We start from the raw sequence: 24,024 nt of genomic DNA on the forward strand, positions 1-24,024 counted from the left end.
TCGTGGTGTTGTGAGGCCGTTACATTGAAAATAAATAACGTACAGTACATGGGATCAGGTGGGAATTCTTTGTGCTGTTGCACTCTGCTGGCATCAGTAAAAACAGAGATTAAGGTTTATTTGTTTTTCAGTACGTCTGCTTTGGGGGTTTTCTTTCCTCAACAGAATCTTTAGCTTGAAGTTGTGTTTTTTTGTTTTTTTTGCAGAATCAAATCCAAAACGTTCAAACTGGTTCTAGTTGGATTTTTGCTACAAAATCATAAAAAAAACTAATGATTGTTGACAAATAGTTATAAATTATGTTCAGCACTGCCATTACTCTAATGTGTGTGTGTGTGAGTGTACAATGTAAAAGTAAACAACGGAGTAAAGCTAAAGAAAATGTTGGTTGTCCTCTAGTAAGAAAAATTCATGTATGAGGCCAAGAAAGGCCTAAAATAAGTTTTATAAAACATAAGTTGTATTTTGCTGTAAATTCTGTAATTTGAGAAAAAATGTCAAGTTTTTAAAAAATAACCAGTATGTTATAGTAAACCTTTTTACCAACAAGAAAGCTCTGAAGCAGTTATAAAACTGTAAAACTGCATTTATTTGTTTATGTTTAGTAACTTTTATTATTCTGTGTCCCTCCAGGTTATAAAGTCGGACACCTTCAAGCACTTGAGGCATCTTGAAATCCTCCAACTATCCAAGAATCAGATACGTCAGATTGAAGTTGGAGCGTTCAATGGCCTCCCCAACCTCAACACACTGGAACTCTTTGACAACCGGCTCACACAGGTGCCGTCATACGCTTTTGAGTATCTCAGCAAACTGCGAGAGCTATGGTTGCGCAACAACCCCATTGAGGATCTCCCAGGTTACGCCTTCAACCGTGTACCCTCGCTGCGCCGGTTGGATTTGGGCGAACTTAAAAAGTTGGATTTCATCTCAGATGCAGCCTTTGTGGGCCTCGTCAATCTAAGGTACTTGAACCTCGGAATGTGTGGATTGAAGGACATTCCCAAACTGACAGCGCTTGAGCGACTGGAAGAGCTGGAGTTGTCAGGAAATCGGCTGGAGATCATCCGTCCTGGTTCCTTCCAGGGTCTGGGGGCTCTTCGGAAGTTGTGGCTCATGCATTCACAGGTGTCCGTCATCGAACGTAACGCCTTTGATGACCTGAAGAACCTGGAAGAGCTGAACCTGTCTCATAATTCCTTGCACTCATTGCCACATGATCTCTTCACACCGCTCCACCAGCTGGAGAGAGTCCATCTCAACCACAACCCCTGGGTCTGCAACTGTGATGTGCTTTGGCTTAGTTGGTGGTTGAAAGAGACCGTGCCAAGTAACACCACCTGCTGTGCTCGCTGTCATGCTCCCCCAATCTTAAAGGGCAAGTACATTGGTGAGCTTGACCAGAGCCACTTTACCTGTTATGCACCTGTCATTGTGGAGCCGCCCACTGACCTAAATGTCACAGAGGGAATGGCTGCTGAGCTGAAGTGTCGCACAAGCACTTCCACAACGTCTGTCAACTGGATCACCCCCAATGGCACGTTGATGACGCACGGGTCCTACAGGGTACGGATATCCGTCCTGCATGATGGCACTCTTAACTTCACAAATGTTACCCTGCGAGACACGGGTCAGTACACCTGCATGGTTACCAACGCTGCCGGCAACACCACGGCCACCGCTGTCCTCAACGTTACTGCTGCTGATACCAATGTCAACTACACCTACTTTACAACGGTTACGGTGGAGACGGAGGGCGAAGGAGGTAACAGTTATGACCTGGTTCCAATCAATGGGACCTTCCTTCCGGGTCACCCTGGTCCCACGTCCTCTGAACTGTGGTTTAGTGGTGTTCCCACCACAGATTCCTCCCTTCCTCCTGGCAGATCCTCTTCCTCCCCTCGTGCCACTCGACCAACCTTCACTGTGCCAATCACTGAACCGGGCTTCTCCGGTCTGGATGATGTGATGAAGACCACCAAGATCATTATTGGCTGCTTTGTAGCTATTACTTTTATGGCAGCAGTGATGCTGGTGGTGTTCTACAAGTTGAGGAAGCAGCATCAGCTACACAAACATCATGGGCCAGCTCGGGCCATCGAGATCATCAACGTGGAGGATGAGCTGGGACCTGGAGCCGGCGGTCGGGGCAGTGGCATCTCCGGAGGATCCACAGTGATGCAGGGTGGAAGCAGTGGAATAGGAGGGGGCCAGAGCCTCAGGTTGCACCATCCAGAGATAGTCAACATACCCAACCTGGCTCGATCGGAGCACCTCAACCACTATTACAAAACCCACCACTTTAACAACAATATGATGGGCCTGGGCATTGGCACGGGTTCGGGTGCGGGCCTTAACAACAACAACAACCCGTGCTCGCAATCACAGACCTTATCCTGCTCCCAGATTTCAGCTAGTGGTGGGGGAGCGCCCACAAGTTGCACCCTGCCCTCACCTGTACCCCTTTCCCAGTTGGGCCTTCACAGTTCTCTGAAAGGCCTGAAGGGTAAAGGCCAGAACGAGCCACTACTTTTTAAGAGTGGCTCAAAGGAAAATGTGCAAGAGACTCAGATCTAAATAAAAGTGAGGCGTGAAGTAAGAGGAACGGACTACAGGGAAAAAGGCACATATAGAGAACGTCTGCAAAGCTGAGGGTGAGAGGCTGGCTGTCGCTCACTTTTCGTACTTGTAGATTTTTCTAATGATGTTCCAGAAAACCACAGTTTTGTGACTTCTGTTTATGAACCGAGAGAAGCAGACAGGAAGACAGAATAAGACAGTCCAACAGTCCTATTAACGCTTCCACACAAAACCAACTTTTAGCCAAAAAACACCAGAATGTGGGCGACTTGTTTTAGTCAGTGAAGAGAGGTCACCCTTCTTGACAAAGACGCCAGTGGTGGAAAAAAAACATATGCAGTGATCCGTCCAGATTGTTCTGATTATTTCCAGCCACGTTCAGTGTATATATTTGGAAGTAGACAAAGTGTTAGCCATTGAACATGTTGTCAGATTAGTGTTTGGCAAAGGCAGTGAATTACAAACACTGATTTGTGTGTGCGCTGTGGACCCAGGTTTCCAGGAAGCATTCAAATCCAGGTGAACCAGAATTAGAACAAAGCACTGGATCTGCCCAGGACATAAAAACGACAAATAGTATTTTTCAGAGGCAGATTTGCTTTTTTGCTGTGCTTTTTTTTTCTCCCCCTTTCACACTGTCTGCTGTCTGCTTTGAAGGAGGATGGCTGCAGAGTGGGATTATCACGGGACAGGCAACTTCCTGCATAAAAATAAAGGTCAAAGGATTAAAAAAAAGACTGGACATACATATTATATATACCGTAAATATATTTTCATTTAAATAAATAAATTATAAAGAATCTTTATCAAGCTTCTGACTGAAAAGTACAATGTATGAAAATATATATTGGAAGAAAAAAAAAAGTACTCCAGGGAGATTTTTTGGTGGCTCTTCCGCTCACAGCTTTTCTCAACTTGGAATAAAACAGCCACCCTGACTGCCCTTCGCAAGGACACAAGTGGAAAGTGGCATCTAGTGAGCTTGGCAAAATGCTTTTATTTTGGTCTTCGATTTTTTTTTTGTAGCCACAGACGGTGTTTCCCCTCTGAACAGGGTCATTGGAAGCAGAGGGTCCTTACACTCCTGCAAAAATACAAGAAGCTTCTCGTTTGGTATCAGGTGGCACTGTAGTATGAGTAATAAAGATCATAGCATTTTTCATGATTATCCTTTAATAATCAACAACATTATATGATGGGCGGTTTGGTCAAATAATGCCCATCAACGGGTTGAACATTATAATTGCAGGCTTCCAGAATTCAGTTTTCAACTCAAAATATAGATGAAGACATGCTATTATTCTTACTTCGGGAGCCAACAGGTACCAGACGAGTTTGTTTGTGTAAGAAAAGTGATAGCTGATCCTAAAGCCGTGGGACACGCTCAATGGAGTCGACACCTGCAACACAAAGAAACAACCTCCAAAAAATGGCTTCTTCAAGTCCAGTCTCCACCAACTCATGTGATGTCTGGAGCAGTCAGGGACCCTGGTGTTATCAGGCGTGAAAGGCATGAAGTTTTTGATGAAGACTGCACCTTTGCAGAGGATTATTTCACAGCTGTATCTCAGTGTTACCGTGTTTGATTGGATTTTATGGCAGCAGAGAGCTAAATGGACCACAGACAAGCAGTTTGAAAGGTAAGCGAAGCTTGTTTCATGAGGAAAGCGGCATACAGTATTGTATACAGAGATGGGTGAAACATTTTTCTAATGAAAAAGACAATAAAAAAACAGAACCCGATAGATCTCCTTTAAAAAAAAAAAAACTATTCTATGTGTTTTCATTTTTGTTTTTTATCTAGTTTGGTTATTTTTTTTATCACGTGTTATCTTTATTGTAATATTGTTATTGTTATTATAATTAGCTAATTACACTGGTTATAATCAAGAGAGATGTTCTTTTAGCAGAGGTCACTTTGAAAAATTAACAAAATATATAACCTGGCACATAAAATGGCAATTGAAGTCTGTGAAATTCAGTGGCTATTTTGATTTCTTCACGTTCTGATCAACTTTACTTGTAGTATCACTGTTTGTATCCCTTGTAGCTGCTCTTGAGATGAGACGTAGCGAATGTGAACTAGTCAGCAGTGGGTCCTCTTATGGTTCTGTTTGTTTTGTTTTGTTTTCTGCACAGGGGGACAGGAAAGGCCCTGCTCTGGTTTACAGGCTTACTTGTGCTCGCTGTGTACTTTTCCGTGAATGTCATCACCATCACCACACTCAGAGCGTGATTGCGCTGTGTCAATGCCCCGTTACCATGGCTACGCGTCGGTCTAATGCGCCAAGCCGCGTCACCGTCAGCGCCTCATGAGGCACTACTCTGCTCCCTGTCAGCCTCGCTCCTCTGAGCCGCCGCATCTCACCGAGAGGGCCAGTGTTCCTTCGGTGGAGGCCAATCAGCCAGAGCGTTGTGCCCGTGTCTTCACTGCCCCCACCCCCAGCATCCTGCCATCAGGTTTCCCTGGCAACTGTTGCTGCTGCGACAGCTCTTATCACAACTGTTTAATTCTGGTTTTGAATGCTAAATAGTCGAGCGCAGGCAGTAAAAAAAAAAAAAAAATAGGTCTCTGTTTTCTCGTTATTGGAGAGCAAAGAAATTCGTTCAATTATCGGAGGATTTTGGTCATTTTTCCCTGGCAGAACACTAACTTTCTGCCAAGACCACTACGAAAGACTTCAATGCTCCTGAGGATTTCGAATCATACCCCATCATGAACATATTCCTCACAACTCATTTACATATTCAGCTGCCTCTGTGTGTGCAAACAGGAGAAAGTGTCACGTGGGCATGCTTGTGTGATTGATTTTTGTCTCCTTTTTATCGTACATCTCCAGCCGAAAAGCAAAAGACTGTTACAAAAGCTGTTTATCCTTGGTTAGTCATGAAGCTGTGTCGCACCAGGCCCATCTCCTGTTGTAGCTCCTGATGAAGCATTGCGTAGCCCCCGTTGCTCCTGTGAACTGGCTCAAAGCAGAGGCCGTGTCACTGAGGCTTTGGCGTGAGAGCGAGCAGTGGCGGTGCTGGAGACTCTCAGTCACCGTGCTGCAGTGTCTGAGTCACAGCAGTGAACAAGCTCCCATCAATTTAATGGAAGTGCTGTGTTTACAGTGCAGGAAGGGGTCCACCCAGTCACCCATAGGGAGTAGCCCCCAAAATAGTGGTTCGTTTCAGGCCGTTGTAGTGCGCGTGCAGATTTTGAAAGATGTCACACGTTTATTGATGCGGCACGGTTCAGGTGGGCTTCTGTGAGCGTGGTTGTGTAAGAAGGCTAAGAGGGAGGAGGGGCGGTCAAACCTCCATTTTAAATCCCCACTTTAAAGCAGCTCTGTCTGCCTCCTTCTGCTTCAGGCTGCTTTAATGATCCTCTCACTGACACTTTAAGTAAAAACTGGATTTTCTTTTTTTATATACTTAAGCAGATCCCCTCCTCTTTGCTCTCTTTCTCTCCGTATTTGGGTAAAACCAATTCATAAAAGGACTCCTCAGACCTCTGCTCTCAGAAAAGCATCCCTGGCCTTTTTTAACCCCCCCGGCCACAGCTTGCAGAGGGTCGAATGGTCAAGTGCACACAGCTGTAGTTTTGGCTTTGATCAAGGTTAATACTTTGAATTGGACTGTTTATTATTGCCTGATCATCAGAATGAATCCTAAAGTCTGTTTTCAAAAAGGCTTTTGGTGTTTAAAAACAATCAAAAATCTGACCCTCTTATATTTTTTATCCCAGGTTGACGTCAGTACGAAATGTCTTTAAATAAAGTATTTGACTGCCCAGAACATCCTCACCATGGCAACCAGGCAGAGTTCAGGTTACTGAAGCTAAAGTCAAAAATGCTAGGAGCTTGTCAAAGGTACCTTACATTGAAACACACAAACATCTTCTGACAAATATTCAGCGCCGATCGTTTAGTCCCCTTCATAACTAGAGCTTTAAGTTATTATTATATAATATAATACAATATTATATTATATTTCATTATATTATATTATATTATATGATATTATATTATATTATATTGTATATGAAACATTATTTGACCATGTTTGGATCTATTTAAAAAAAAAAAAGAAAAAAAAAAGTAGTTTTCTAGGACATAGTTTCTGCAGAACAGCGGGAGTTCATTAGAAAAGTTCCTCAGAGTTGTGAGCGGGACTCTTAGGGTGGAGTGAGCCTTCCCTAACTTTCCATCATCCATCTGTTTACATGCTCTACCGTTAGCTTACCAACCCTCACACCTCCAACCTCACATTAGCGGTGCAACAAAAATGAGCAATAGGACTATGCAGCTGCACAGTTTGGAGATAGATTCTAGCTCAGACGGGGAAAACAACTCATGAATCTAATTGTCTACAAGTAGATTAATCAGAATGGAGTGGAGCAGGGAGCTTGTGCCTTGCCATAGTAGCTTCTACATCACACCTCCAAGCTTTTTCTAGCTGTATTTGTTCGTCTGCACTGGATTCATAAACAATTTGAATAAAGAAATGCTCAGAAATGCAATTTTAAGCTTAGTTTTCTTCATAAATGCCACAAGATAATGTTAAAAACACAATTTTCATCAGAGTGGGCCTTTAAACTTACTGCAAAAGTTCTTCACCTTTGGAACGTTCCTCATTTCTCACATGTACTTAATTACATTGACAAAAAGAACAGTGTGAAACAAGGCTTGTTGTCACAGTTGTCATGGTAACAATGTGGGCATGGATGCCAACAACACTTCCTTAAGAAAAATTAGGAAATTTGTTTTTAAAAGAAACAAAAACAAAAAAAATCATATTTTCTTTCCTTGCGCATGAAAAGGATGGTTGCTATGAGCCTGTCAGGCTCACTTTAAATCAAAACTTCAGCCATTCTTTTCTGTCCTCATAGAAACTGCTCTACGCAATCTGCAGGAGGCTCAGCCAAGGGTGATTACGGGCCGAGGCGAGGGCGTTCAATGCTGCTTCCAGCTTTCTTTTTTTTCATTGTTTTGCTGGAGCCCATTTGTATGGGAGAGCAGCACCTGTTGGTGAAGCTTAAGTGATTTTTAATGCGCTTTTTCAGTAGCTGTATTTAAGGTTAATCACCTTGACGGAGACGTGACTTTTAGTCATAACGATGCACACGAAACCGTCTGGGGCCGCTGTGTGATTTCAATGATGAGAACATTCCAGGTTCTGTTTTGTTCACCTTGTGACCAGCAGTGTTGAAACCACGGCTGTGTTTGTGCCAGCCCCCGAGGGCTGTACTACACACTTGTAAACCCCTGCATTACAAGCTCTTTGCAAGCTCCACACTGCATAATTCCCCCCCTCCATTTAAAAATAGCAGTGAAGCGATAGCTGGGCTTAATGCATTATTGATACATATGGTGTCAATGATGCATGTGCAAAGGCAGCAGGGCTAATTTTCTCCATATTGCAGAGGCCACAAGCATCAAACTGGGTTTTAATTTATAAGCGTGGTTATTGCTATTATTTTTCACACGGCCATTGTAGCTATCTGGCCAAATGCTGCAGCTTGTCTTCTTACATGACAGCTTCTATGATTCTGTTAAATGCAGCGCGGGTTTGTGTGCCACTGTGTCATCATCTGCCCCTCCCCAGCCAGCAGCAGCAGCAGCAGCAGCTCGCCAGGCTTCGCAGTGCCTCTGCCATTGGATGCTGGCAGTCATAGGCTGGTTTTATCACCCTCAACTGACTTAATGACAATGCCTTTTTTTTTTTTTTTTTTTGGTGCCCCGGTCATTCTGTTCAGTCACATTATGGGAAAATGAAGAAGTTTTGTCAGATGTGTGCAGACATTTTTCTGTGTCATCACTGTGAAATTGAAAACCCTGCCCTGGAGCCACTTATCAAACCTGACCACACACTCAAGTACAAGTTAGAGCCACATGCCTGCACACACACAGACTCGCTGAAACTGAATGACTGAGTGATTTATTGATTGAGGAGGAGCCTTTTTCAACACTTTGCAGCTGAGTGCAGTGGAGGTTAATGCAACCCTCTCGCCGGCTGCCATGGCGCTCTGTGCGTGCTTTATATCCTGTGAAGGTGTCCTTAATTTGAGAATGGCTGGGACATTAGCACATGCCTTATGTCCCTGTTGCTCTGGATACCGGGTCTCTGATCACAAGATGCCCACTGTGGGCGCCTGGTGGGCTCAGAGTAAGTACTGTCTGTGTGACGTAACGGGGAGGAGTGGCTTCGTCTCGGATGAACATCTCCTCTTGTCACTCAGCCATGGGTCTAGTCAAAGGGTGTCTGAACTGGAGCTCAGAGCAAGACAAACAAAAATCCGGTAAAGCTGTAACAGACACGCTTACAGCCCATGAAATTGTAAAATACAGCTTAACGATGCGAGAGCGCTGCTTATCACTTAGCCTTTCGTGAATGCTTTATAAAGGAGAATATTATTGTCGTCGTGTAAAAATCTCAAATCTCCAGCCTTTCTAACTTTTGCTCTGCAGCCCTTTGAACTGCTGGGACCCGTTTAAAGCGCCATGGGGTAAAAAAACAACAAAAAAAATGTTTGTGTGACAAGTTCAAAAGAGGCTTTTCCTTTTTTCCTCGTATCCTGAAAAGCTGACATTTGGGGCCGTGCGAGCTTTTCAGCCGACAGCAACCATATTGCTCTTTCAAATACGGATTTACTTCACAAAAACAATCTGGGATGTTGCAGCTCGTGTTGGGATTTGGAAACACACTTCTGCAGCAAACTCATGCCTGGGAGCTGCAGCAGGCTTCCTTTTCAGTGTGATGATGTGTGTGGACTCTGGGACTTGTTCTGAAGCAGCCTCAACTATTAAAAGGACTGCTGACCCAGCAGCTGTGCACCTCTCAGAGGACTTAAGTTTCCACACTCCCACTATCCATCCATGCTGTTTATGGCTCAGGATAGTGTTCATACTCAGCTATGTTTGATGTTCTTAGATTCTGGGAAAAGGCTATACCTCTCAGTGCTTTGAAGTGTAAATTTGGGTCTTTTTGAAGAACCTCGTGAAGGAAAGGGAAGAGATAGTGACAGCTGAATACGTACTGTTTACAAGCTGGTGGTTTGATGACGGCACCTTCCATCCCTTATCCGTCTCTTTTGGTGGCACTGACCTCTGATGACACGAGGTCAAACCTCTGCTTGCCTTCGAGTTCACGGGTCGGAAGCCGTTTAGTCTCAGAAAGGTGAAACTGGAGCAGGATCCAGCTCTGACCCAGATACGCCGCTCCAGCTGAGCTCTGAATCAGAGCCTCCTCTTGATGATTTTTCTTTTTATTATTAAGCAGGAAACTGTAGTAAACAGTCATCAATATGAAATAAACTCTTCCTGTCCGCATTGATTTTTCTTTACTCTTTTTTTGTCTCCACCTCCACATGTCAGTGAGTTCATCTCTTCTCATTGGTGTTGATTTATTCCTCTGGTTCGGCCTTTAGGAGCCTCATTTTGCACATGTTCTCGACTCTCATGCCGTCCACATGCAGTACAGCAGCGTGCATTCCTACCCGACGTGCTCTTGGATCGCCACGAGCGACACTTGGCAGGCGCAGCAGCCGTCTCCATCGCGCCCGAGCTGCTGTGTTTTTGTGGGCCCGCTTACCACGCTACAGCTTCTGTTGCCTCGGGCCTCCCCAGATTGTGAGCTCAGAGGAAATGGAGTGACAAGGGAGGACAGAGCAGGCGGAAAGGCAGAAAGCAAACGGAGACATGGAGTGAAAAGAGACTGAAATGACAGAAGGAATAAGATATAACTGAGAGGTTCCCTGTCAGTCCATATCCTGATAGATTTGCAGTTTGCATGTCATGCACACAAAGAAGCCTGAACTCTGGGTGCTCTTCAAGCATTCGTTCAATATTTGCATGAGTTTGTATAAAGTGGGCTCCATGAGCACAGTATGCGTGTTCGTGTGTGGCCGGTATGAAGACATGAAGGAGGAAGGGCCGCTGTGGTGCTTATATGTCACCCAGTGCCAGAGGGGAAATGACTTCTCTCTGTCCCCGACCCAGGGGAGGCAGAGGAGGAGCACGGCTGACTACCCTCGCTCCTCTGCCTTTTTCTCACCCTCTACCCCAAAAATGCAGCCAAAGCCTCAATCATGGCCTCCCCCACCGGCTCTGAGTCACTCACAGGCGTTTTCTTATGCTCACTTGCTCACAGGCATACGCTTGCATTATCCCCCTTCTTCTCCTCCTGTGGCTCTCATCTTCCTTCTGTTCCCCTCCTCCGCTGTTCTCTATCTACCTCATGCTTACTGTTTAACCCTCCCGCCACCTCCTTCTGCCATTTTTCACCCCCCTGCAGCTTGATGTCAACTTTTAAGTCTCATCTACCCAAACACCATCACATGCTCGTGTTGCCCCCCCCCCCCCCTTCCTCGCAACTGCGACCGTCTCTCAGGAAAATGATAAACAAACTCACAACAAACCAAGGCCTCTGATATTTCCTTCCCTCTGTTCAATTAAACATGGCCTCCATCTGCTTCTTTGTTTCGCTTCGGCTTTTCTTCTGCAATATTGACTGTGGTTGTTTTTTTGTGATTGTTTCTTAAGACTGTGTTTTAACCTTGTTATAACCACAGGTGTGTGCATATTAACACCGGAGGAACATGTCATGGGGGGCGTGTGTCTGCTTGTGTGTTTGGAGGAAGGAGGACTTGTTCTGCTTCAAGGTTCTGTGCCAAAACTATTTTCAGAACATTAAATCTCTGTTTATGTGCCATACTGAGAAATTTATGAAATAAAAATAACGTTTTTCACAATTTTCAAGGTGAGATTGTGTTGCTTATTTTTGACAGGAAAACGTGTCTCATCAGCAAAAAAATGACACTTTTCAGTGTTGACCTGTATCTGCACTCTGCGCGCTAGGTCTGCGCACTGCGTCTGCGCACTGCGTCTGCGCTTGTGTCTTGGCGCTGCCATGTCTGCATGTGTTGTTGCGTGATGCTGTTTTGCCCCGGGTGAACTCTTTGCTCTCAGGAGTTTTACAGAGAGGTCAGTTTCAGGATGCTTCTGACTCAGAGTTAGAATGATCTGCTCACACGTGTGCAAATGTGTGTGGGCGTGAGCAGTAAGCAAACTCCCCTTAATCTGAACACAAGTTCCCTTCAATTACTGTAATTTTTGGAGAATAAGTCACACCAGAGTTTAAGTTGCAGGAGCCACAAAAAAAAAAAAACATATATAAATTTCACTTTGAGGAAAAAGTGCAACACTTCTGAACAAATCCACCAAGCCAAGTGTAAAGCTGCTATTACACCAGACACGATTTGGGCATCAAATTTGCATCTGTTGCTTCTTCTTTCAACGCATGTTAAATTAGTGTCTGCTGCCTCTTATGATGCGTGTCATTCCATGTTCAATGCATCTCCAAAAAATGTGTTCATAAGCTTAAGGGCTCCCTTAACGTGTGGGAGGAGCTACTGTCAAGTTTTTAGCCTTAACGGAAGCATATACAATGCACGGAAGACACGGCTGACGTTGAGGGAGCAGGTTTATTAATTTTGAAGAGTTCTACGAAAGCATCGCGTCACCATGTCTGGGTCCATGAGATCATTTTACGACAACCTTTACCTTCTACTGCAGGATCTGCGTCTGAATGTGGTACTTGACCCAGTTTGAAGACTTGCTGTCCCGGAAGCAAGGAAGGAAAACATAAAAACAAGAATAATAATGTCTCGATGCAAATAGGAAAGATTTTTTAAGGCTCAGAGGGAGGAATGAGCCTGTCATTCCAGGAGTTACATTGCAAGAGATGCTACGCCAGCCTGCTATCATCAACAAGGTCAATAAACCATGAGACACAGCTTAGCAGCCAGTGAAATTACCATTAAATGTTTAATGTTGGTCCAATTTTAATAGAAAAAAACTCTGATCACAAAAACACAAAAATAAGACCCAGGTCATTGTTTTAATATTTTTGTACAAGATGAAACAGATGAACAACATTTCAAACTTTTCTATAAGTAAATAAATAATTATATAGGAAACACAATACTTGATGCAAGGTTGTGATTATGTTCAAATATACACACATACTAAGATTTACACAAATTGTTAGACTCCTCGGTCTGCGTCGTACCAAGAAGGGTCGGGAGGATGGCTGACATCGCAGCAGACCCCTTGCCGTTATGCCGGGGCGGCGGAACAGGATCGGAGCGCACTGGGAGCAGTTTGCCCTGGTTGACAGTTGCACCAGGAGTTGCTGTGAGCTCGGAGCAGTGACCTTACGTCACCAACAACCCCAACCCTGCTCCTGAGTCACAACAGTTTGAATACAGAAATACTCGGAAATGCCATTCTAAGCTTATTTTTCTTTATATTTGTCCTCTTCATCAGAAAAATGCCACAAGAGTATTTTAAACACAATTTTCATCAGAGCAGGCCTTTAAAATTTAGGAGTAAGGAGGTGAGAAACAACATTTCAATGGCTGTCTTCATCATAGTGTTGCATTGGTCAAATGAGATTTACTGATTCTGGTTAACGCCCAGCTCTGTTCACATTCTGATGTGTCACAGCAGAGTGATGTCTGGGCTTTGACAGGACCGGCAATGTCCTTTCTTTTTGGGATACGCTGCTGTGGATCTGCGGCTCTGCACATATCTCTGTTCTGTTGCATCACTCAGTTTTGTCAGAGCTTTCCAAGCTTTGACACATAAATACTCAGCAGACAGAGACTTTTGTGGTCAATTCTCTGCAGAATAAACTCAGAGAAGGACACACTGCTGTAATACTTTACAGTTTGCATTTGTGAGGATTGTTTGCTTCATTCTAGTTATACTTTCTTATAACTTTTGTCCAAAAGAGTTTTGTTGTGCTGCACAGAATAGTTTCTAAAAATGCTTCTTCATCCAAAGTAATTGGATCAATTTGAACATTCAAAAATGAGTTAGCTTTGTAAAGACTTTCTCTTATTAAGAATTTATCCTACCGTGGCTCTCTTTTTTTATTTGCATGCCGTAATATGATCACATTTGCCACCACATTTTGGTTGCAAACACCACTTTCGACAACAAAACATCCCATTTTTTCATTTATCATGCAATCTAACCAACCAACCAATAAGTTAACATTACTTTGAAAGAAGAGAAATAGTAAAAGTTTTGTTTTATTGTAGTAAGATTGTTTTTAAATGATTCAATTACCCTCATCAGTAGAGTCCTAAAATCACACGACCCGACCCTGTGAGGTTCTGACAGTAGAACCTGTCTGCTCCTCAATGGTCAAAGACTTGTTTTGTTTGGTCCAGTTTTTCCTGCAGATAAATGAGACTGAGAGCTGAAGTAGGAAGCAAATACAATTACTTTTTAAAGAACTCTTAAAAAAAAGTGGAGAAAAACTCTTCACACTGAGGAGACACTTAAGATTCACACAGAGCAGTTGTGCAGAATTGTGTAAGCCAGTAATCCCCAATTGGACCGGCGCCGGTCTCTAGGACAGTTGGGGAGCAGAGAAAAAAAAATTACTTTTTTACCGTTTTATTTATATTTTTGACTCTGAAGGAAGTTTTATTTTGGAAAACTACCAGATTGTCTCCACTACTTCCGACTCATTCTTAAAACGTCAAGTCGCTCCGTCATGTGTCGAAAATACATCCATTTCCTTCTTAAAGCGCTGACTGCTCAATTGAAAACCCCAAACTGGCAAAGCTAACAAAAGAACAAAACGTTTTTGGAAAGTTTCTTTTGACAAAAATGAAAGCTGCATTTCTGGCTATCTAAAGTTATAAGGATGCTACTAAAAAAAAGGTTCTCAAACAGTGGTATCATGTTTATTATTATATTTAGAAAATACCAGTTTTAGTGACTGTTTTTTTACATTTTTCATAGACTGTTAGTGTCTGAGTTTTTAGCATCAACTTTAACAGTTGTGGGGTTAAGAAAATATCTAGATCACCGTTTAATGGTTCCTACACAAAATCTGGTGTACAAAAAATGTTTTTATTTAACACAGGATGAAGATAAAGTTTACTCTTAAAAGTTAAGGAAAACTGGAGGCAAAAAAAAAAAAAAGATTGGACTATCAGTTCAGCTTTGTACAAGCCGGTATTTGAAAAAAATCATCTGTGGCCTGAAAAAGCTTGAGACCACTGGTGTAAAACAAAACTTAATTTTGATATAAAACTGGTGTTGTGATGGTTACACAGGAAAAATAAAGAAAATCTATGTCATTTGTTCAAATTAAAGTGAAGCCAGTACAGAAGAGTCTGACATGAATTTTAAACTTGCATGGATGTCTGATATGATAATAATCGATTGATTTAAAAACATTTTGACCTGCAGCTCTTCACCACCACTCAATCCCTTCACAATAAACAGAGTTTTTCACAAACTGAACTTTACACATCCCTTCAAAGGAGCAGAACTCAGGTGGAAATAGACGTCCATCTGTAAATGAGAAGTCAGATGATGACCAAAGTGGATTTGGCTGGACTTGAATCCTGATAAAGTCCATAGGGAAGACCCCAATTTATAAATACAAATGTGTATTTCTACCAAAGAAATCATTGACCTAAGGAAAAAACTCCATCTGCAGACCTGCCAGCTTAAAGGTTAAAAAAGTTTTTGAGTTGATCATTTTTCCTTTTTTATTTTGTTTGTGACCATGCACTGAAATGTTTCTGCTTTTTAACTCACTGCTCTGTTGGGTTTAGACATCACAAGCCTTTAGTGTGTTTGGAGAAAATGTCATGCTTGAGTTGTGGAAAGAGAAGGGCTTTTTTCAGTGATGATCCAGTGTTGTGGCAGAGGCGGCGGAGAGCGTTTCCCCCCCGAGCGACAGCAAGCTGGTGTCTCTGAAAAATCAGCCGATGACGAAGATCATTAGGATTCATCTCATTGGATCATAAAAACGGGAGTAAAGTATGCATTAAAAAATCTTTGTTCAACTTTTCAGCGTCATCGCTGTTGCCAAAAGTGCTTGGAAATTCAAACGTTTTTAAATATATTTGACTGGATTTTTTTCTCTTTTGCAGTTTTTCCAATCAGTTTTATTCATGTTTCAAAGTGGTTGATTCATTTGGACCTTCATTCTGAAGGAATCAGTTGTGTAGTTTCTCTAAAAAAATTAAAAACAAAATAGTATTTCACTTATTACGATTGTTTTTTTATTCATATTTTTCTGTTTTGAGGGGTTTCTTCCTTTCACTGCATAGTCAGGTCTCCCCAGCTCTTAAGGACACCAAAGCTTTCCCTTGAGACCTGGTGCGCTCTGAGGCCTCCTCACAGGGGGAGACGACTGAAACACTCCCACCGGGAAGCATCCTGAAGGCATCCTGAGCAGATATCTAAACCAAGGCCCTCGAGGAACGTTGTCATAGGCCTTCTCCAAGTAAATAAAACCCCAGGAAGCACTAATTCTATTTTCTAAAGTTGGTAATTTGACAATCTTGCTTTTCATGTGTTTTGCCAAAAATTCCGTAATCAGATTATTGTAATCCAGTTACACATGATGTATTACTCCCACAGCTTTTGTGGGGGTGTGTGCATGAGAAACAGCAGAAAAAGCAACAAAAAAAAGAGCAGTCCTCTTTTGCACGGCATCTGCTGAATCCGTGTTAAATGATGGAGCTTTGAACTGCGCAGACACTCTGTCGGTTCTCTGTTAAAACATGTGTTGTGCACAGCAGTTCATTGCATGTTCAAGGGGAAAACGTAAGTCTTTTTTTACATCTTTGTTTTGTTTTTTTGGGTGTAAATTGGAGCGTTAAAATGCTGATGCGACCCCTCATTTTGTGCATGTGTGCTCTTAAGGGTGCAGTCCACAGTCACAGTGAATAGATTATGCAAAATCCTCTAGAAACTCTTATTCTCACCTCACCGACGTCGTATCTACATGACTCAAGGGTAGAGAGGCAAGTAAGATTAGAACAGACGTATGAAATCCAGGGCAATTTAAATGTGACAAAACAGTGAGGCTGAAGCATGCGACTCAATCACGAGGCCCTATTTCTCTTTCAGCTCTGTTTAGATTAAAACAGTTGTGATGGAGAGGATAGAAGCCAAAGCGGTGGAATTTGAGAAAACACGTTTAGCAGCAGCAAGAATGAAAATGAGAGTCTTGATGAAGCCAACTTTTCTCATGAAAATGTGATTCTTTTGGCCCTCAGTGTTTCTCTGCTTTGTCTCATGTCTGCCTCACTGCTGCCATTTCTCTGGTTTTTTTGCTCCCACTCACTCACGCCGCAGAAGGTGAGCCCCGTCTGGAGGTCAAGGCTGCCGTCAATCCCGCGTTTTCAAGGTTGGAACCAGAAAAAGGTGCCTCTGTCTTCTTTAATTCAGTCTCGTGTGATGAACGGTCCATGTCACCCACCCGCACGCCCCCATGCGCCCTCCCCTCAACCATCCCCACTGTCCTGCTCCGCCATGATACAGTTGTACAGAGTAACCTTGGAGACAGGGGCTAATCATCCATCCCATAGCCAACCTTTTAATCCGCCTCCCTCCGCCCTGCTGGCTCTTCACTCATCTCATGACATTTGCCTCCCACGTCCTCTTCACCTTTCTCCAACTCTTCACTGCAACACCGTCTTTTCTCCTCCCAGCCTCCCTTCTTTCCTTCCATGCTCCGTCTTTCTCCTCCCCTCTTTTTATTTGTCCTGTAGAAGGACATTTGTTTCCCTGTGAGAGAAGAAAGGGATCGACATCCAGATATGAGCTATTGATTAGAAAGGAGGGCGCAGGAGCGCAGCAATGCGACTCCCGGTCAAAAGAATGAAGGAGAGACGACACGTACAACCTATGACACATCCCACATACAGCATCTGAGCGGCGGACCCACGCATGCCGGTGCAACATATGTGCAGCGTGCTGTGTACACATGGCTGCAAGAATACACAATCAGCAATGACACAAACTGTCACTGCAGTGCGAACATGAATATAATCAGACTGAGGACCATGCAGCGGTGGGTGACTCTTCAAACAGGTGAGCGCTTAGAAAACAAGTTATTTTAGATTTTTCTTTTTCATAAATGTGATTATGAAATGTGACAATTTATAATAGCATTTAAAAATGTGTTCCTTCCTGTGCATACCAAAGGCAGTCACATCAATTTACATATGTTCCCTGGACGCCTTATACGCAGTCAGCCGATGTTTGCAGGTGTATAGCGCAACTGCAGGGGGTGCATGCAGACCAGGGGTGATAGACAAAAAACGCATGAAGCGAGCCAGAGGAGCACATTTAATGATGCTGGAAGACCATCCCCACAACATGCAAAAGGAGAAACAAAGAAGCTGTATTTAGTCGTTAAAAACCGTCTTCCCTGTGTTGATTCTAGGCAAACTGTAAAGGAAACTTAAGAAACAAAGTCCGGGAAATAAAAAAAAAAAACTTTAATAAAAAAGGTTTTGAAAAGCTCTTGATTTCACTGAATGGACAGCAGTTTGAAAAAAAAATTGATGGTGCTTCACCATTTCTCAAAATAAACCTTTGGATTTTTGGAAAGATTAACCTAAAGTGCTGTAAATGTTCGGTACTTGAAATCATGCACAGCATAAAATCAAAAGAAATAAACAAGCAGCTCCTATAAAATAAAAAGAGAAACAAACATTCTGAACATGATAATGCCTGTATTTTCACAGAAACTTTGCTCATTAACGAGGTAGAAAGTCAAAATACTTTGACCAAATGCCTTCTCTTAAACTATGAGAAATTTGCAGCCTGAAAGGCATTTTTAAATTGAGTAAACAATCGAAAAAGTCACACGGTTGCGACAATAATTGCTAAGTTAACAGTGTTTTTAAATATCACACGTAGAGGCAGCTGTGAAAAGATCCGAATCCGAAATAAAAATCTGTTCTCCAAACTACTTCAAGCTGAGCTCTGGGCTTCCGGACGTTGCAGATAACAAGTTTGCCAAAATTTGAAGCAGCACAAATTAGCAGTTTTCGTGAAAAGTGAAGAACAAACACACGAGTTTCACACGTTTATTATACATTGTATTCATGTGTAAAGCTGCTCTGAGTTGTTGTTTGGTTGCACCTTGAATTCCAATGCTGTTAATAGTTTTTTATATCCTTTTGAACAACCTTCGATATTCGTCTGGCACTAAGAAAGTAGTCTTTAAATGTCTTTCAGACAAAATCTCATTGCAAACAGCACAATCATGGATTCAGAGAGGCTTTGCAAAGGCTATTGATGCTGGTCAAGCTGAAAACCGGCCAATTTATTTCCATTCTTGAGAGGCAACTCACAGGAGATGCAATTTTCCACCTGACTGTGACATATCTTATACTCGGTGTTAAACACACCGTAACATAATGAAAAACATACACACTTTGTGTCGCACTTGACTCACATAGCAGAGCAGGTATGACAAAAGCAGTTTGCAGTTAGACAGAGCAGAGAATCTGTCATCCTGGGAGAAGGTCAACAAACACAGGATGTAATTTATAGCAAGGATTCACCGAGGGAAAATATTTCATGCACAGCTATCCATGAAGAGATGTCTTTTTTTTCCCATAGAGCAGCCATATGTTCTTTCAGGCACTGGTGGAAGCATCACATCAGTCAGTCGGGGGACCTTGTGTGAACGAAGCACATTTTATTCAAATTATTTGATCAAATAATAAATGTACCAGCATATTTTTTTAAAAAAACTTCTTTTTAAAAAGGCACAACATGAGCAAGGCTGCACGGTACTCAAGAAACCCCGGGACAGCTAAGTCTGCGCTGCCAGCTCCGCCCCCAAGGCAAACACACACTTTCTCAGCGTAGCTAACGGTAATCGACAAAAATGCCCTTATTTTATACGCACAATATGCAAATTCGTCTTTGCAAAAGTTTGGATGTTTGTTTTCATGTGCAAAACACAGACACACAACAGAGGCCAACTCTAGGTTGGCATCATGGAATGGGCGGCGCCCACAAAGGAGCAAAAGGCGAGCCCTCAGAGGCAAAGTATTATCATATATGTGGATAGTTTACTTTGAAAGGCTTAGAAAAGAATGATACAGCCCCTTTAATGTTACGTCCTGTTTGCCTGGCATAGTTATGAAGATGCTTTAGCATCATCATGTTCAAGATTCCGGGATTTTCTTAGCTGCTAAAGCCTTAGACAAATCAAACCCGATTTGAGTTATTCAATGTTTGTTGAATTAGTTTTTTGGTTCAATGTCAATGCTAGCTTGCTAAATACAAGACATTTCAAAATAAAATAAGCTATGACGAACAGAAGTCAGATAAAAGAAAATTACCCTATCATATCTGCTCCTTCTACAACAGCACATCAACACAAGAGGATATTTGTCTTGTTTTTTCCAAATAAAATCTGACTTTCACAAAAACATAAATAAGAACACAGTAGGCCTATGTCTGTTTTACAAGAGCACGTTCTCCTTGACAAGGCACACCAGCAAAAAAAATGTAAAAAAATAATATAAAAAGATCAACTCTGTAGTCTGCATTATTTTACTTTATGGCAGTTAAGAGATGTCCCTTCACATCAACCCAATGGATCATGGGAGATGTAGTGAAAAAATGGTGGCACTCACATCTCCAAACTGTCTTATTTTATGAACTTTTTCCAAGGTTTTGACACCAGATCCTGCAGGCTGCTACATCGCTAAACACGATCCTTAGCTTTTTGTTGTAACTGAAAGACTTTATAAGCCATGTCGGCACAAGGAAGGGAGAACGTTAACTACGTCTGGTTGATTAGATTAATGACAGATATGGTTAATCCCCCAAGAATGATTGATGGAAACAGTTAAGGGGTCAAACTTTTCTCCAAAAAAAGAACAATTGGCCAAAGTTGCGGTCAAATTGTGGCACAGTCATTTTCATCGAAGTCTCTTTAATAGAAATCTAATAAACACCCAGATAAATGTCTTTTATCATCTTTCCTAAAACTACTCCGTAAAACCTGGTCCTGTTTGGATGAACACAGAACTGGCAATGGCAAATGCTTTTCATACCAAGGTGAAATTAAATAATTTCCCACGGGACACCTGACAATCTCTGCCGGCACATTGGTTGAATACCAATGCACTGAAGGTTTGCGTGCGCAAAATGGTGTACAACCTGAGCAGCGCGCCATCTGAGTTGCTTGTATTCGTCGGGCAAAATAGTACAAGCATGGATGGATCTGCAAAACGTGCGATTTTAACACCAAAAAAAATTTGGGAGAAGCAGATGCAAGTAAATCCATTTATTTTCTATTTGATGCAGGATTTCGGGTGTTGCTTTGCGTCTATTATGCACAAAGGCGGATGTAAATAGTCCAATTTTACGCACATGCGGATGCTACTTTGTACATTTTTGTGCGTTCCTTTCTTTTTTCATTTCTCTAAACTCTCTCTCCTAGCGTTAGCTGCTGCACTCTGTCCAGCTAAGAGGAGAGCTGATCACCGCACACCAAACTCTGATCCCCCCTGGGGGCCCCTTCATCAGCCGTGATCAGCTTAGATACGGCTGATCGGCTGCCCAACACGAGCTGCAGTGGCCTGAACAACTCACCCTAAAGTTTCTGTCACATCCTTGTCAGGCCATCTTGAAAGGATACCATCACAGCCTAGTTTATTTTAGTTCCACTGCACTGAGATTCTCCAATAAACACTGCTGTTTGGGCTGTTATTCCAGCCCAATTTGTCTTAAAATCTACCACAAATCTCTAAGTATGGCAACCTCACCAAATGTGCACTCTTTAAATAATATCTTAGTGAATTAAGTCACATTTAAATGGTGACTTGATGGCACTAAAAAAGTTGTTGATAGGAATAAAGATAGCAGACAGGAAATGACCCATCAGATGAAAACAGCTGGATACCCTGTAGCTAAATATTAGTACTTAAGTAATTGATTACTAATTAATTGTAAAATTAATTAATTTCTATGCACTTTTTTGCTTTATTTCTTTGTAAAACCTATTGTCATATTGGGGTTTGCAAGGAGGATGCAATCATTTAAGGTTTGGGGGACAGGGCCATTACAAGGAGGGGCAGCTGCCTCCCCTTATTCCCCCATAGATCCGCCTCTGCCACCAGAGGCCTCAGAAATGGGCTCATGTATGTCCATGCATACACATCCTCACACCCCAGCATCCAGCAGAATGACAACAAAAGAGAAGAGATTATTGGCTGCTATCACGGATAATTATTTTTGATATTTAGAAATCCAGTTTGGAGCAGCGCAACCGTGAGACATCTGTACAAACATGATACGATTAAGAATGCATTACTATCCAGCAGACAGGCAATCAACATGCAATTTCCTATAGAATTAGGAGTCATCTAAGGTTTTTTAGCCACTGAAGATGATTGACATGCGCACAGCGCAGCGGCGTCAGCCCCGCCTCAACCCCAAACTTGCTCCAACTCTTTGCTCTGCGTCTCCATGCTTACATAAAGGTGCTATGTTTCTTTCCCCTAGGTGAATCGACTGGTTTCATGCCACACTCTGAGACAGGATTAAATGATTCAAGTGGTTACAGTAAAAATTGAGGCAACAGCTGAGGTGAATCCCCCTCCTCCATTTTCTTGAAAACTCATCAAAGTCCTCATTGGATTGATTAGCAGAGGAGGAGCTGTGACATGCTGCAGCTTCTGCAGTCCTGCAGGGCTGCTCCATGTTGACATCCCTGTGCAGGCATACCGGTGTGCATCACCCTTACTTAATTTTACTTGCTTTATTGAGTTAACCCCCTCAATTTGGCTGTGATGTAGTAGCCCGTCTGCCCCCCGCTCTGCTCCGCTGCCTCAAAGTCACTGTGTTTTACTTTGGTCTGTGCCTCTCTGCAGCTAAATTCCACCTCAAATCTGTGCATATGCAGGAGGTGTCCACCATGCAGAGGCACGCCGCGTCTGCTCCTGTTTACGCCACGGGCCGGAGTGGCGTCTAATGAAACGACATTATTTATAGTGTGGTGTGACAGCCGCGGCCTCAGCATTAGACTCATAATGAGACTCTGGGACGTTGTTGATAGATGCTGGTTGAAGTTGACATTCACCGCCGAACCAGTAGCACTTTTCTGGGGCTGATATGGAAACTAACGTTGCCTGCTAAATGACCCAATAATAATAATGAAAGTAATGACAGCAGTGTGTGGAGATGAGTTCCAAAACCACAGGGAGAAAGGATGCCGGCTGTTGCATGACAGAAAAAAAAAAGAGAGCGATGGGGATGAAAGGAGGGATGTATCAGAGGTTTGGACGGAGGGAGAAGGGGCAGCAAGAAACACACAATCCATGATCAGTGAAGTAGCATTAGCGTTGCTCACACACACACACACACACACACACCCCACCCCCTTCCCTCTCGCGCCCTCTCTTTCTTTCTTGCTGCAGCATTGCCATGGCGACCAAGAAATGTGGGAATACCTCTGTCCTTCAGAGAGACGTAGAGAAGAGGGAAGGTAGAGATGAAATGGAGGGAAGGAAAAGAGGGAAGATGCAGAGGAGCAGGAGGCAGAAAAAGCAGAAATTGCTCACCGACTGAGCGCACAGTGAAAGTCGTGTTTAGCCCTTGAAGGAGCAGCCAAAGTATGAAACATTCTGATCTTACACACTTGTATACACTCATAAACAAATGTGCGTCAGAGACGGCACTCCACAAAAGCATTCCGCTCCCATCGCTGCCTCCAGTTCCCTGAAAGCGAGTTAGAAGAAAGTGTTTTGATGGCTTTTTGCGTGCAAACACGCACACAGACGTGATTGTAATCACACACGTGTTAATCAGTGGCAAACCAGACTCCTATGTATTTACCTGCTCTCTGCTTTGCGAGACCATAGTTACTATGACAACCCATGCTGTCTGAAATAGTCTGAGAGCATTTCTGCTTTCGATTGCGTGGCATGTCTCCCTCACCTTGTTTACCTAAAATTATCCCTGTCACTTCTCCATGACGTCCACTCCTACTAGAAGCTGCTGCAGGAGCGGGAAAGCGTTCAGGAGTGGGCTTCTTTTCTGCGTCCCCACTCTGAGTCTGCTCCCATCGCCCCTTTCTCCCACCTCACTCTCACCTTCTTGCAAACCTGCTGCAAAGATCCTCCTCAAATTCATTTTACTGGCAGCTAGCATTTCCATGGAAACATCTCGAAACCATGGCAACCATTTGAACTGAGCCAAGCGCTTTCAGAACTGCTGCACTCGTCTCCTCATTTTTCCTCCGCTAAATCTCTTTTTATGCACTTCAGTTTACCTGCACATTATGAACACATTTACTGTAAGAGTTTGTTTGTTGCATCTTTTTTTTTTTTTTTTGCTAGGCTCAGCACGCCATACTGCACCTGCCTGAGCTTTGATGGGCTCTGGCTGCGTGACTGCGTGAGTCATGTCTGCATGTTTGTGTCCCCATCCTTGTGGACCTTTTGAGAGAAGCTACCGAATGCCAAAGCTTCTCCTCCTCTGCGACTTACCTTCAGCTTGTTCTCTCTGGTCTCGAACCTTTGAAACTCTAAACTGCTCCTCAGGGGGTACGACTGATTTGACTGGAGTCCATTCGCCGCAACCTACTCCTGCCTTATGTGATAGA

The 24,024-nt window shown here is 43.0% G+C and overlaps 1 protein-coding gene across 1 annotated transcript in view; it reads left to right on the top strand.

Moving 5' to 3' along the window:
* The window catches only part of lrrc4ba (leucine rich repeat containing 4Ba), a 37,482-nt gene extending 32,921 nt beyond the window's left edge, over nucleotides 1–4,561 (top strand). Inside the window, exon 3 of the mRNA XM_004071226.5 lies at nucleotides 634–4,561. Within this exon, the coding sequence (XP_004071274.1) occupies nucleotides 634–2,577 (1,944 nt within the window). The 3' untranslated portion in view covers nucleotides 2,578–4,561. The remainder of the gene's footprint in view (nucleotides 1–633) is intronic.
* The last annotated feature ends 19,463 nt before the right edge of the window (nucleotides 4,562–24,024 follow it).

The sequence above is a fragment of the Oryzias latipes genome, chromosome 8 (assembly GCF_053564925.1).
Source record: "Oryzias latipes strain Hd-rR chromosome 8, Olatipes_Hd-rR_3.1".
In the NCBI taxonomy this organism is placed as follows: Eukaryota; Metazoa; Chordata; class Actinopteri; order Beloniformes; family Adrianichthyidae; genus Oryzias; species Oryzias latipes.